The sequence below is a fragment of the Fomitopsis serialis genome (assembly GCF_022376445.1).
Source record: "Fomitopsis serialis strain Sig1Antser10 chromosome Unknown B0H18scaffold_18, whole genome shotgun sequence".
Lineage (NCBI taxonomy): Eukaryota > Fungi > Basidiomycota > Agaricomycetes > Polyporales > Fomitopsidaceae > Fomitopsis > Fomitopsis serialis.
The window spans coordinates 313,692-326,614 of record NW_025954978.1 but is presented as its reverse complement, the minus strand read 5'-3'; the positions used below and the strand labels follow the sequence as shown (position 1 = coordinate 326,614).

The 12,923-nt window shown below is 55.6% G+C and overlaps 4 protein-coding genes across 4 annotated transcripts; 1 reads left to right on the top strand and 3 right to left on the bottom strand.

Moving 5' to 3' along the window:
• The first annotated feature begins 556 nt into the window (after positions 1-556).
• Positions 557-3,714, top strand: B0H18DRAFT_161760 (RNA dependent RNA polymerase-domain-containing protein). Its single transcript, XM_048036925.1, has 10 exons — positions 557-692; positions 741-840; positions 895-923; positions 983-1,052; positions 1,111-1,795; positions 1,844-1,950; positions 2,001-2,042; positions 2,103-2,223; positions 2,275-2,587; positions 2,644-3,714. The coding sequence occupies exons 2-10, from the start codon at positions 832-834 to the stop codon at positions 3,482-3,484; spliced, it is 2,217 nt and encodes a 738-aa protein (XP_047895796.1). The 5' UTR covers positions 557-692; positions 741-831; the 3' UTR covers positions 3,485-3,714.
• Positions 3,715-4,077: 363 nt separating this feature from the next.
• Positions 4,078-5,436, bottom strand: B0H18DRAFT_1117162 (ras protein; the record flags this gene model as incomplete). The annotated part of the gene is made up of 7 exons (XM_048033536.1): positions 4,078-4,200; positions 4,251-4,369; positions 4,424-4,617; positions 4,671-4,752; positions 5,205-5,279; positions 5,333-5,378; positions 5,428-5,436. The coding sequence occupies 7 exons, from the start codon at positions 5,434-5,436 to the stop codon at positions 4,078-4,080; spliced, it is 648 nt and encodes a 215-aa protein (XP_047895795.1).
• A 3,243-nt stretch (positions 5,437-8,679) lies between these two features.
• On the bottom strand, positions 8,680-9,605 carry B0H18DRAFT_873399 (uncharacterized protein; the record flags this gene model as incomplete). The annotated part of the gene is made up of 4 exons (XM_048040285.1): positions 8,680-8,893; positions 8,951-9,050; positions 9,112-9,286; positions 9,405-9,605. Coding segments are annotated over 4 exons (690 nt in total), but the record flags the coding sequence as incomplete, so codon positions are not given.
• Positions 9,606-10,310: 705 nt separating this feature from the next.
• Positions 10,311-12,889, bottom strand: B0H18DRAFT_1117160 (uncharacterized protein; the record flags this gene model as incomplete). The annotated part of the gene is made up of 11 exons (XM_048033535.1): positions 10,311-10,928; positions 11,020-11,207; positions 11,266-11,394; positions 11,447-11,460; positions 11,508-11,581; positions 11,745-11,777; positions 11,827-11,856; positions 11,907-12,099; positions 12,132-12,276; positions 12,327-12,405; positions 12,467-12,889. The coding sequence occupies 11 exons, from the start codon at positions 12,887-12,889 to the stop codon at positions 10,311-10,313; spliced, it is 1,926 nt and encodes a 641-aa protein (XP_047895793.1).
• Positions 12,890-12,923: the final 34 nt, after the last annotated feature.

Here is a 12,923-nt window from a genome sequence, read left to right as displayed (position 1 = left end):
GCCGACAGAATCAACCAGTTGACTGCGTCCTCCAACGTACAGGGCATCCCTGCGCTCCACGCCTGCCTGGACATTCCGCCTGCGGCGAACTCGACGGTCTCGAGTAGGGAACAAGAAATCAGGGCACGTACATTATCGCGCACCTTGGTCCTACGCTGATTGCTTGTGCCAGTCGCCGTGGAGGGAGCTCGACCGGGAAGAGTACGTTCTCTGGAAGGACCAGTACGGCTGCGTCGGGCACAGCACCGAGAACCCCGGGTGGATCGGCGGGCGTGTGCATTTCACTGCCATGCTCTACAGCCTCTCGCACGGCAGCCCCGACGTTCATCCTTCATTCGACATCAAGCTTGAGGCTCCAGCCATGGGCTCGTCGAACCGGTTCGCACGACGGTTTGGGTCGCATGCGTTTCTCCGCATCCGAATACCTGACGACCTCAGATTCACTGTGGATGCTACAAGGATGGGCCTAATGACCTTATTAGATTCTTCACACGGCCGTTCATAGTACATCACTGGGTGTATCGGGCGTTCTACGCGAAAGACAACCACGTCTTCCTGTACGTACCGTAGAGCGTTGGGACGGTAGTCATATTACTGTCCCTGAGGAGCCTGCAGCTCCAGCCTCTAGTGTAGAGCTCACCCTGGAACAGCTGCTTGCATGGCATAACAATGTGACACACAACCAAGGACAGGTGAGTTGAGTACTCACTACAAATAACATTGGCTTCATGTATATGCAGAGCATGACGAAATGGTCCGCTCGCTTTGCACTTGGACTCTCAAACTCAGTTCCTGGACTTCAAGTCAAGGAGGAGTGCATTCATGAAGTGAATGACATTGGTATGTAGCACTACTTGTTATAAGTCTTATGCAAGTTCCTTCATGCATGCATAGTCTGTGCTGCCTTCAATAGACAGCACAAGGTGCCCAGTCAGATGGTAATGACTGATGGATGTGGTCTGACCTCACGCAATGTGTTGAGAGCACTTGCACAATTGCTGGGGTGGAGTGAGGTTCCAACAGCAATCCAGATGCGCATTGCTGGAGCAAAGGTCAGTGACCATTGCCTCTTTTGTCTTGGATCACCTAATATGGCAATTGTACATATAGGGCCTCCTGATGTCACATCCTGCCCCCATCTTGCCCAACATGCCTTTCCATATCTCATTACGACCTTCCCAAATCAAGATTGCCCTGTCAGGCTTGGGTCATCCTATAGACCCAGCCATGCTCACTATAGACATCATCAAGCCTGGGCGGTTAAGTACTCCCTCACGACTCTCAGAAGAGACCATCATCAACTTGGCAGAGAATGGAGTCCCACTCTCCAGCTTTGTCAAGTTGATGAAGGATGACCTGCAGGCCAGGGTAGATGGTCTGACTCAGTGGTCCCCACCATTCTCTGTATATACTCTGTACAGGAATGTGGGAAATGCTGAGTCAGTGACCACTCAGAGGCTGATAAGGGAGGCTGCTGGTACTGCCCGTGCAAAGGGCTATACTAGCCGTGATGTGGATGAGCAGGGGAGGGATGAGGATGTGGATGAGGATGGGCTGGATGAGTTGGATGAGGTTTTGAAGGAACAGTCAACTGCATGGTGGGCAGATCCAACCAGTGGATGTCCTTCAACCATTGCAGAGACAGTTCTTGTGCTTCTTGACTCTGGTTTCCTCCCTGACACATGCCCTGTGCTTGCATCCAAGCTGAAGAACTGCGTCAAGATGGTCATCAATCAATGCAAGAACAAGTGTCACATCACTGTGCCTATGTCATGCACAGTATTTGTTGTCCCTGGTGAGCTACTATTTTCTATATCATTCATGTGCCTAGATTCTATTGTAGATCCTTGCAACATCCTTGAACCCAATGAGGTTCACATCAAGAGCTCATCCAGGAACTTGGCAGACCAGGATGGTATGCAAACTGATCTTGTGCTTGGAGATGTCTTGGTAAGCATCCATGCTCAAAAGAGAACTCAGTTTCATCATACATCCAATAGGTTACTCGACATCCATGCAAAATTCCCACTGATGTCCAGAAGGTGAATTCGGGGATGCCAGGTCGTGTCGTCGTCGTCAAACAACTGACACCCACAATATAGGTCACTGCCGTGTACAAGCCCGAGCTCAGCAACTATGTTGATGTCCTTGTGGTATCTACGAAGAACCACCACTACAATGGTCGGCCCCTAGATAGACATTTAGCTAGCATGACCGGTGGAGGTAAGTCCAGTAACACTCACCACGATCATCAGCATCATGGCGCATACACAGGCGACTATGACGGAGACACCATGGAGGTGTTCTGGGACCCGTCCATCGTCACCCACTTCACAAACGCCGACCCGATGTTCGCTCAAGAGCCTGCAGAGGTCCAGGCAGCGCTCAGCAAGAATCCCGAGACTGTCCCAGATTTCCTACAACGTACCTCTGGCTGTAGCGCCGACCTCAAGCTTGTCGAGATGCAGAGGTATCTCCTCGGATCTCTGCAAGACGTCTCTAGGGTCGGCACCTATTCGAATTACTGGTTAGCTTCAGCATACAAGAATGGGTATTCAGACCCGAAAACGATCTTCCTGGCACACATGTAAGCCACATCCGTTCCACCGGTCAAGAGTACGACTCACCTTTCTCCAATCACAGGTTCACCAACATCCTCGACGGAGCCAAGACGGGTGTCACCGTATCCAACAAGGTCTTCGAAGAGCACAGGAAAACCTTCCGCTCACTCCCGCTCCCCTGGACCCTCGCGCAGAAGCAGTCGAGGAACCGACACGAGTTCGTCGAGGAAGACGACATCCCCGCCAAGCGCGGCACGGGTCTCCCGCCCTTCATCCTCGAGCTCATCTACCGCGAGCTCATGCACCAGTGCGACGCGCTCGACAAACACCTCGACACCATCTTCCCCGAGAAAGACCCGCGCACCAAGGCCCCCCTCGACAAGCACCTCACCGCGCCCTGGGAAGAGGCCGTCGCCCGCGCAGAGCAGGTCACGGCGGCGCGCGGGGACACCTGGATGCAGAAGGAGCTCGACGCGATCCGCGAGCACGTCTGCGCGGTGTACGCGCAGCACGCGCTGCGGGTCAAGGGCATGCACGCCTCGCGCACCAGCCACGGCCGCTCGCGGTCCAGCTCGAGCCGCCGGAAGAGCAAGGGCGGCGCGTCGTTCTCGGACCGGCCCATCGAGCAGCGCCAGGACATCTTCCGCGAGCTCTCGAAGATGTTCGAGGACGGCCCCGCCGCGCTGCCGGACGGCAGCGCGCTCCTGTGCTTCGACAAGCCCGCGATACGCAGGCTGCGCGCGTCGTACGCGTACATTCTCGACCGCGACCGGTCGTGGGGCGGGTGGTCGCGCTTTCCGTGGGACGTCGCGATGCGCACGCTGTGCGAGATCAAGGTGGAGGCTCTCGGTGGCGGGAAGACGCTCAGGGAAGAGTTCTACTATAAGATGACGATCCCGAAGTCGTTTGTGAAACAGACATGAGAACGGAAGAATTGGACGGACATACCATGCGGACTGCGAACGGAGGATAGGTAGCACAGTGTGTTTACCTGCTTGTATTGAGTATCGATTGCTTGTAGATAGTCTGTAGTTAGAGGTTTGACGAAGGAATGTACGAACCTCGGTACGAGCAAACGATTGAACCACGCCCTCAACTTGCCACAGCCTCACGAACCTTCACGACGACACAACAGACCGACTGAGATATCGATGCGATGGACTATTCTATATTCCAGCTAAACCAATGCGCAACGAGCGTCGGCACGTCGGGGACAAGGCTCCGAAGGACGGAGGTCACGTCACAGAAAAGATGGAGAAAGAAAGATGTAAACAGGGGAAGAGGACCGAGACCGAGACCGACGGGGCGCGAATTTGTACAGAGTAGGATATACCGACCAGAAAACCTTCTTCAACAAACAGAGCATCCACGACGGTTAAGGTTTAAGGGGTAACATGTCTTCGGTAAGCGGCAGGCAGCGGTGTAGAGTACGAAACGGCGCGAGGGAGGATAGTGTGTCTGTGGAGCAGGGGACGAGAGCGAGGCGAGGGGGGGTGGAAGGCGCGGGAAGCCAAGTCTAGAGAATGATGCAGCCGGAGCAGCATCCGCCTACGTCGTCTTGGTCTCCCTTGCCAGAGCCATACACACCAGGCCCTGACGGTGCGTTTGGCTGCACACCCGGGCGACCGGTTTGTTGCTCCTGCGAATGACATCAAGAAAGCGAAACACGGGGGGCAGATGTGAACGCACCTTGTTGTACCGTCTGATCTCACGCACAAGGCTGCAGAACGCCTCGTCGACGTTGATCCGCTGCTTCGCCGACGTTTCAATGAATTTGCAGCCAAAGTGCTTCGCGAGGTCACGGCCCTCTGCAAGCAAATGTCAGCGGAGAGGCTAGGCGAAGAGGCGATGTCTGAGCGTACCGTTCATGCCCACCTGCCGCTCATACTCCAAATCGCTCTTATTCGCGACGACGACAACGGGGAACGAGTCCTGGTCCTTGACACGCAGGATCTGTTGGTGGAACGTGCTGATTTCCTCGAACGACGGGCGCGACGTGATCGAGTAAACGAGCAGGAAGCCCTCGCCCGTGCGCATGTACTGTTCGCGCATCGCTCTGACGGGAACATGTAAGTGAAAGAGAGGGCTTCATAGCGGGGGTGGACGTACCCGTATTCTTCCTGACCCGCAGTGTCAAGCACGTCCAACAGCGCGACCTCGTCGTCAATCACGCATTGTTTCCGGTACGAATCTGCAATGGGCAGAGTATCAGTGAACCGGTCTCAGCACGACATGTCCGAATGTTATTGCGCAGTACAGGGGAACACATCGGGCGATAGGTCAGAACAATGATAGACAAGCTCGACGTAGCGCCCATGCCTGGAGCAGGTGCATTGCGTCCGCCGCATCGCGATACTCCCAGCAACTGAGCTCCCGCCGAGGGATTGTGCGCCATGAGCCCCCGCGACATCTCACCGGACTCTAGATCGCTTGGCAATGGCGTCCAAGGGAGCATGACAAGGTCATGACGTTTAGGTCAAGCTTTGGTGCGCTGCCCGAACGTGCCCGCCGCCAGGTCTCTGGCCACACATAGCTGCACCACTCAAAGGTGCCTTTCATGCCCAGCAAGATAACAGTGCTGAAGCTGCGATATTGGGCAGGCTAACACGGTCACTACCAAGCAACGGATGCAAAACGACTCACCCTCAATAGTCGGGTCATACTCGTCGACGAAGTGGCTTTGAATAAACTGGATAGTCAACGCTGACTTTCCGACACCTAAGACGCGGTAATTGAACACGGATATAGGGGAGCGTTGTCAGTCGACGTACCACCACCGCCGACGACGACAAGCTTGTACTCCCGCAAGAACTGCGCCTATGAGAACCGTCAGTTGCTATCCTTTCCACCTATCTTTGCTACATACCCGAGACATAACTGCAAGATAGAAAGAAGAAGAGCGGAAGGTGTAGAGGGACGACGAGGAGGGGCGATCCGCGCTGCAGCAAGGGGCGGATGCAGTGTCCCTATACGAGCCGGGGGCACCTGCCAAACAAGGCCAAATGTTTCGCCTGTCCCGGACACGCGCTCGTCTTGCTCCCCTCCATCATCTCTCCTCGCCCACATCTGTCCAACACAAACACGACATCTCTCACACACACCTGTACCCCGAACTTCGAAGGGCTTATCTCTGCACAGCGAGGTCGTAAGCACCATACGACAGTCTGAGGAAGGTGGCGCAGAACGGCTCTGGAGGCATACAGTCCTAGACGCGAAGTCGTGGGCGCAGAGGATTCCCCCCGGCAAGTACACCGCAAGTATGTATTCAGTTTGCGATGCGGATATATTATTGCTCGATATGTCAGTGCCATACACGTCTCGCGGCCCCGGATACAGACGTCGCCCACCGAGGCTATGGACGTCTTGACGCTCGAAGTGCATCAACGCCACCAGGTCACCCATCGTCTCTACATCCTAGCCCTTGAGCTGCGATCTCATTACACATACTCTGCGGGCGTTCATATGAGCTTGCGAAGCTTCACTCCATCTCAAGGTCGCAGACGTCCCTGACTGTCGCCATTGGGTGCCGATGTCCACCAGGCTGTGTTAGAAGTCCACCGGGTGCTGTTATGTGCGGATTGCGGTCCTCGAGTTGTTCTCAAGGCACGATAACATCGAACTTGCTTTTTTGGTATCCTGTGAGCTGATGAACAATGGCAAAGTGTCGAATCTATCTTCAATTCATCATACTCGCGCGAGTGTCGGAACATGGGAAGTCTGAGATATCCGCGATTGGATACTGCCGGGCCTTGATCAACAGGTCAGTAGAGACACACACATTCCTCGCGCGATAAGAAGGGCCTGCGTTGTCATTCGGCCTCGAGTTAATTGCGGTCATACATCGACAGAAGATACATAGGCTCTCCATAGCCCGGTCAGTCGAACTTTGACTTTCGGCGCAACAGGCGGAACCGTCGACCGCTGCCAGTGTGTCGTGCAAGGCATTGCTATGTTTCCACTCGCATCATCACCGAACCCACACCGACGTCCTTCCTGCGGTTGCAGCTGCGAATTTCATGAGTCACAGGCTGACAGTCCGACATGTTCTCATCTTCATCGAAGTGGGGAACACGGGCCCGGTACGTCTATACATACATCTACATCTACCGCCTATGCACACCGACACCGTACACGAGTCCTCCAAGATACACGATACAGCGATATAATACAACAGTGAGTGTGGGTGTAGGTGTCCGACGTGACAAACGCTTGCAAGGAAATCAACCGCGAACGACACATCTCAAGCAGCCTCAGGACAACGAACAGAATAATGAATGATCTGCGGGAGAATGGATTGGAACGAAAGCCCGACATCTACAGCATGCTTGTATGCACGGAAAACCCATCAGATATACCCACCCGGGGAGACGACCACGCCCCCCATCTTCGACGAGCGGCGCACCACCGTCATCCTACGGCCGGCAAGTAATGGGACGGACCCATCGCCCACGAGGCTCACCGTCGACGGCGACTTGAGCGACGCGACGCTCGGCATGCGCGCGGAGAGCGCCTCCGCGACAGCCTGACACCGTTCGCCGACGCTGACGCCGCTGCGGGAAGTGCAGAGCTGAGCGCATGAGGGTCGGGCGCGGCCCGCGGATGTCGTTGCTGGATTGCGAACGCGGGATGGCGCGTGTGGGCGCAGGCTTGCCGGGCATGCCTCCGCGGAGGGGTGGCGCTGACTGACGGACTGGGCACGGCGCGTAGCCGTGCTTGACCGTACGTTCGGGGGTGCTGCCGCCTTGGGAGCCGGAGCTGGAACGTTGGCCTCAGGCCGTCGTGGACTGTCCACCACCGCTGCCACGTTGGGTGGAGCGCTGCCAGTTTGAATGCCACTATTGACCGTCAACGGCGAGGGCATCCTCCCATTCGCCTGCGCACTACTCCTCCCACGCCGCCCTCAGCGCCCTCGGGTGCGGCGGCAGCCCACGGAAGCTCGTCGTGCTGGACGCGATAGAGGGCGCCCTGCTACTGGGTGCGCTCCCGCTCGTGCGACCGACGCGCGGATCGAACGTACCGGGCGCGGGCGCTGACAGCAGAGATATGAGGCTGCTCGTCGCTCCTGGCTTAGCTCCCTGGCGCGCGCTTCGAGCTGTGACACCGCGCACAGCGGCTAGCGAGTCCGCACTAGCAGGTGGGCATCGGCTTGGACGAGCGAGGCAGGCCGTGAGATGGAGAACAGCGCAGCGCAGTGCGGGGGCGAGGTGACCACCGCCCGCGCGGCATCTCGGTGGACGATGCGGGCTTCGGGAGAGTGATCGCCCTGAGGGCTGACGACGGTGACGATGGGCGCCATGAGCGGGCTCCGAAGCGGCTCCTCGAGCGGAGGCGGCTTGTGACGAGCCGCAAAAGGGACTTCGTCAAACGAGCGAGGCGAACCGCGCTGTGCATGAAACCGGGGCGAGCCATGTGCAGACGGTCGGGGTTTTGCATATGCGCAGGCTTGGGCGAGGTTACGGCCGACCGCGGGAAGGTATATCGCGAGGGCGACTTGTCCGGGCTCTGTGGTCTCGAGTTACGCTTGGGCGGGACCGGGGGCTTCAGCGCAGCGAGCGCGTCGCTCAGGTCTACGTGCGCCCTCCGCCGAGACGAGACGTGCGCGATAGGCAAGGCGGTGAGGTACGCCTCGGCGGTCGTGTCGGCTTTGTACGTGGAGTCGATGCTCAACGAGGCTTTGTGGTCACTGAGGCACAATGTCCCGGGAGGGTCGATGGGGGAGGTGCTCGGTGCGAAGAAACTCTCTGAGTCGCCGGTGACTTGCGGGCCTCCGAGCGTGTGGTTCCCGATGACCGGTGCTATGATGCGGAGCGTGTTCAGCAGAATGACCGCGTTTGCTAGGCCTGCAGCGTGTGATGAGTTGGGCTCAGTCAAGATACTGACAAGATGCATACCTAGCGTGCCGACGGTGGAGTCGCCAAAGACATGCAACCCGAAAGGCAGGTCTTCATTCCCCGCCACCTCCAACAAGGCAATCACCATATCTGCAAGGTTCAGCAAGATGAAAGCTGCGCTACAGTCAGACGCGAAGACAAGTCGAGTCAGTTGGATGCTACGGACCTACTGGGTACCTGAGTCGCAAGCATCGATTAGCCAATGAAGTCGGTTTTGCATCGGAGACCTACCAAAGTAGGCTTCTCGCGACAGTCAGGATGAACTGCTGATACTTCGGATCACTGCCGTCCATGTCCAATGAACGCTTGCGGTCCTCGGTGTTGAAATTGAGCCTCAGTCCGTTGCTCATGGAGATGGTACCGCGTAGGACGAGGTAGACGAGAGTGTAGAATAGTATCGAGGTGGCTATCGCAAGGAACACCTGACAGCAATTGTGTGAACTACAGGTAACACTGCCTATAAGGCGAAACACACGTACAGGAATGACTTGGAAGAACAGCTGAAGGGCAGGGTAGGCCAGCGAAATCCCACAAGACATGCCGTCGAAACCGTATAGCGAACCATGGTTGTCGTCATCAATCATGGCGGGGATGATACCTGAGGTACCCATCTAGCTCAGTCTCGTAACTTGGTGAATGAAGTAATACGGACCCATGACAGCTGCTGCCGCCCAGCCCGATACAACAGCCACCCGCAGAACCAATCGGCAATCGACGACGACACGCAAGCGTGGTAAATGCATGAATGGCAATTGCTGATGTGAAATAGGAACTAGCTGTGATGCTGAACTGCTTGACAAACCCTGCAAATGTGATTCGTAATGAGTTAATGAGCTCTCCGCGATGTTGATGTTTTTACCTTGGGCGGTACAAAGGGCGTCTGGAAGCATTGTCAGTAAGACTGCATACACATTGGTCGCCGGAATACCTTGTCGTACGCCGCCTATTCCACCCAGTATGCATTGAAAATGAACGCGATACTCATCAAGAAATTGCTCAGCAACAATGACACGGTATAGGCTCCCAGTTGTGTCTGAAAGAAGGAGCGCGTTTCTTGAGCTTGTTCGCGTCCTCCACGTCGCTTCGCCATGAATGCACATAAGGAAAGGCGAGCCACGTATGCGAGGAAACCTCCAACAGCCAGAATGGATACGATAGCGAAGACGATAACGGCCTGTTGCACGACCGCTTTAGCGGTTAGAAGAGTAGCAACTGAATGTAGACTCACCACCAGCGAAGCTGCCTCCGCAGAAGTGTATCGCCCGGTAGCCTCCCAGATGTCCCGCCAAACTCCCGCATGGTCGAAGAACTGTCAGTGTAAAACAAGCATACAATACGAAAAGCAAGAGCTGAGGAGGTCTGTCCCCGACAAGGCCGTCCCGTGTAGAAACAGCAAGGAGCTGCCGACGATGCCCTGCGTCTGGCGAGAAGGTGCCCAGAAGTGGACGACAGGAACCTGCCTGGAAGAACGAATATAAAAAGGAAAGCGGCCCGTTACCAGCGCGAAAGTGCGTTGAGACCGAGCGGGAAGAGCTCAACCGCGCCGTAGTCACGTCGTCAGCTTCATAGCGAGTTTAGTTGCTTCGATGGCAGTACTATGGCGGTGCATCATAAGATGTGTCCGGCGTAACTGACACGTATGGGAACCCACGATGAGTTGACAGACAGTGCGCCGTATACATGTCGAAGCGACCATCGCAGAGGTGCGAGCTGGTGTGTAGACACGAGGTGCGCGCCCCGACGCATGCCTCTACTCCATTCCTTCGTTCTACAACAAACCTACATGCAGAAGGATATTAAAGTGAATAAAGATAAGTCGATCAAAAGAAAGGATGTCATCACGTCAAACGTTGGCGCGTTACTTTGCGGAGAAGAACTTGGCTATGCTATCGGACTGTTTTGGCCGTCCCCCTCTCCTCGTGGTCGCCGGTTGAGCCTGTTCTCCAGATGAAGGTCGGAACTTGCGAGGGGAACCGACGGAGCTGAGTTGCTTGGACAACTCCTGCGCATAATGGAAGTCTTTGTGTTCCACGCGCAGCGCCTCAAGCGCTTCTTGCATGATCACGTCTTCCAAACCATCATCTATCAAGTCTCCAGGCAGGGATATGCGCTTGCCACACTTGTCGCACGTGAAGTAAGTGGTGCCGTCAGGGGAGCCAGCAGCAACGTCGCTGTTGCTTTTCTGCCGCACGAAGTCCCGCCCGGTGTCCTCCGTGTCTTCGTGCGGGTCCCTCTTGCGTTTGACAGGGACGTCTGCACTCTGGGCCTGCTTTGACGTCGAAGGTGGCTTGAGAAAGCCATGGATGCTGCGCTGCCCTGCCTCCATGGCTTCGACCCCTGTAAACCCGAGAGCGACGTTTGTGATCTTCATTGGTGTCGTTCGGGAGGTATCAGTGCCTATAAGCTCCTTCCAGAGCCTATCTCCCGCAGATGTGATCACGTCAACGGATGCATCGCGTGTGAACGGGAACGCTGCCTGTTTTGACCGCGACGCGTCATAGCCTTAGCGATGGCCACCCAGTATCAGGATGAACAGGGGTATGCAGAGACGAAGTGAAGCGACGAACTTTGTCGGGCATGCAACACCAGCGTCTTCGGCCACAGCGCGGCATCTCTTCCCTAGCTTCGCGCAGGCGTAGCGCCAGCTCCGCCGCGAGCACTCTGATCCAGTGGTGCCCCTGCGACGTCTTCGTGATCGGGTTTGGAAGATTCTTCGATGCCATCATGCTCTTATTGACTGCCGGCTTCTCCTTGACTGGTTGGTACATAGTCAGCCGAGACAGATTGCGGGGCAGAATGAAGACTGTCCACACCTTCGGACCGGTCTATGCCTCTGGCGGCGAGGACTGGGGTTAGCAATTCAATACATAGCTGGTTCAGACCACACACCGGAGATTCGTATACCCAGATAGACTCCTCGCCAAACTTGCGTTGCATCTCCTCTGTAATGTGAGGTTCGAAGGTATTGCGATTCGTGATGATCGACTGACTCACCTAAGGAAATGCTCCTGACACAGCGTGAGTGCTGGTAGCGACACCTCACACAGGCACTCACAGTAAGTCACCAACGGTAGATGCTTCATATTCTTCGGCGATGGCTTTCCCGAGTTTCCCTCCGAGAAAGCGAATCTAGCAGTCAAGCGCTGAGTCTCAGTCGAGGTAGATTCTGTGGCGTGACTTTGACCTTTTGGAATGGTAAGGCCTGAGGTAGTTCGGTATTGCCAAATTACGCAGGATGCTCTGAGCATGCCAAATGTGCATCACGTCTCGTCGCGCTAGGAAACCTTCATACCTGGTTGTTAGGTTTCTTGTATGACGCGATGAGCTGTAGAGCTTGTCAACAAGACGCGTCTCAGGATATAGGGTTGAACAACCTTTGCCAGAAATTTATTCCTAGCTATACCCTGGCGCTGGCATAAACAAACCGCTTCCAGATCCAGAAGCCACGACTCACCGCCGATGTTGAGTAACCAAGTTTCATGTAAATGTCATGGCGAATCTTTCCCATTAGCTCAGCGGCGATGGCGAGCGCAACATCGTGCCAAGTAGTCGTATCGACGTTATCGACACCCTTATCGTCGGCGTCCGAGACGTCTTGGTCACTGGGAGCTTCTGCGTCTGCTGCAGAGCCTCCTGACGACGTGTCACTAAGGGTATCACTACTCCTAGGTCGTCCCACATGATAGGCGGTGGGGGCGGAAGAGGACTGTCAGCGCCGTTTGGTGCATCTGGAGGGACCTGTGCGAGATAGGGGTATCGTCGAAGGATTTCTTCCCGAATCGGCCCAGTGAAGTCAATGAAAGCCTCGTCTATCGACGCTTTCTCTGCGACACGTTCGTTAGGGTGAGTCGGTAGAGTAGACGTGAATGCATACCGATTTCGCCAGTAGGGAGACCTTCTTGGAACATGCGGATAACTTTCATACTTTCTCGTCGGTAGTGATCCAATGACACCTACGCCAGTGCAGTATATGAGAGTGTCGCTGACCGACAGGGCAGAAGCTGAGAATCTCACCTTATGTGTTAGGGTATCAGGGTTCTCCCAATATCCAGGTTCCTTCTCCCCCTCCTTATAAGTCGCGACATGAACGACAACCAGTTCTGGGCACTTCTTTCTTGCCTCCTTGATCTTTTCCATACGTGTAATGCCGAACTTGCGTGCGGGGTAATTCACGGCGATGAGGGAGTCCCATTGCTGGACTACCAAAGGCCGCGATGGGTCAATTCCTAGGCGGACCTGCTCGCACGCAGCGTAGAACGCGTCGCTGTCGCACAGCGCTATCACACGTAGAGGATCCTTTACTCCAAGATTCCGCGAGTGTAGTTGGCGGTAGGTGATTGTAGGGTTGAGGTCGTAGAAGTCGGCTTCCGCGCCTGACTGTGTGGCCCTCCCCTTGCCTTTCCATGAAACAGGTTTCGCGGTCGTATCAGCGGCCATGAGATGACCTACGGATGTATATTCTCCGGGCTAG

Coding starts and splice junctions, on each gene's coding strand:
- B0H18DRAFT_161760 (XM_048036925.1), top strand. Junction 1,951..2,000: donor TTGTGCTTGGAGATGTCTTG/GTAAGCATCCAT, acceptor TACATCCAATAG/GTTACTCGACATCCATGCAA. Junction 2,224..2,274: donor AGCTAGCATGACCGGTGGAG/GTAAGTCCAGTA, acceptor GCGCATACACAG/GCGACTATGACGGAGACACC.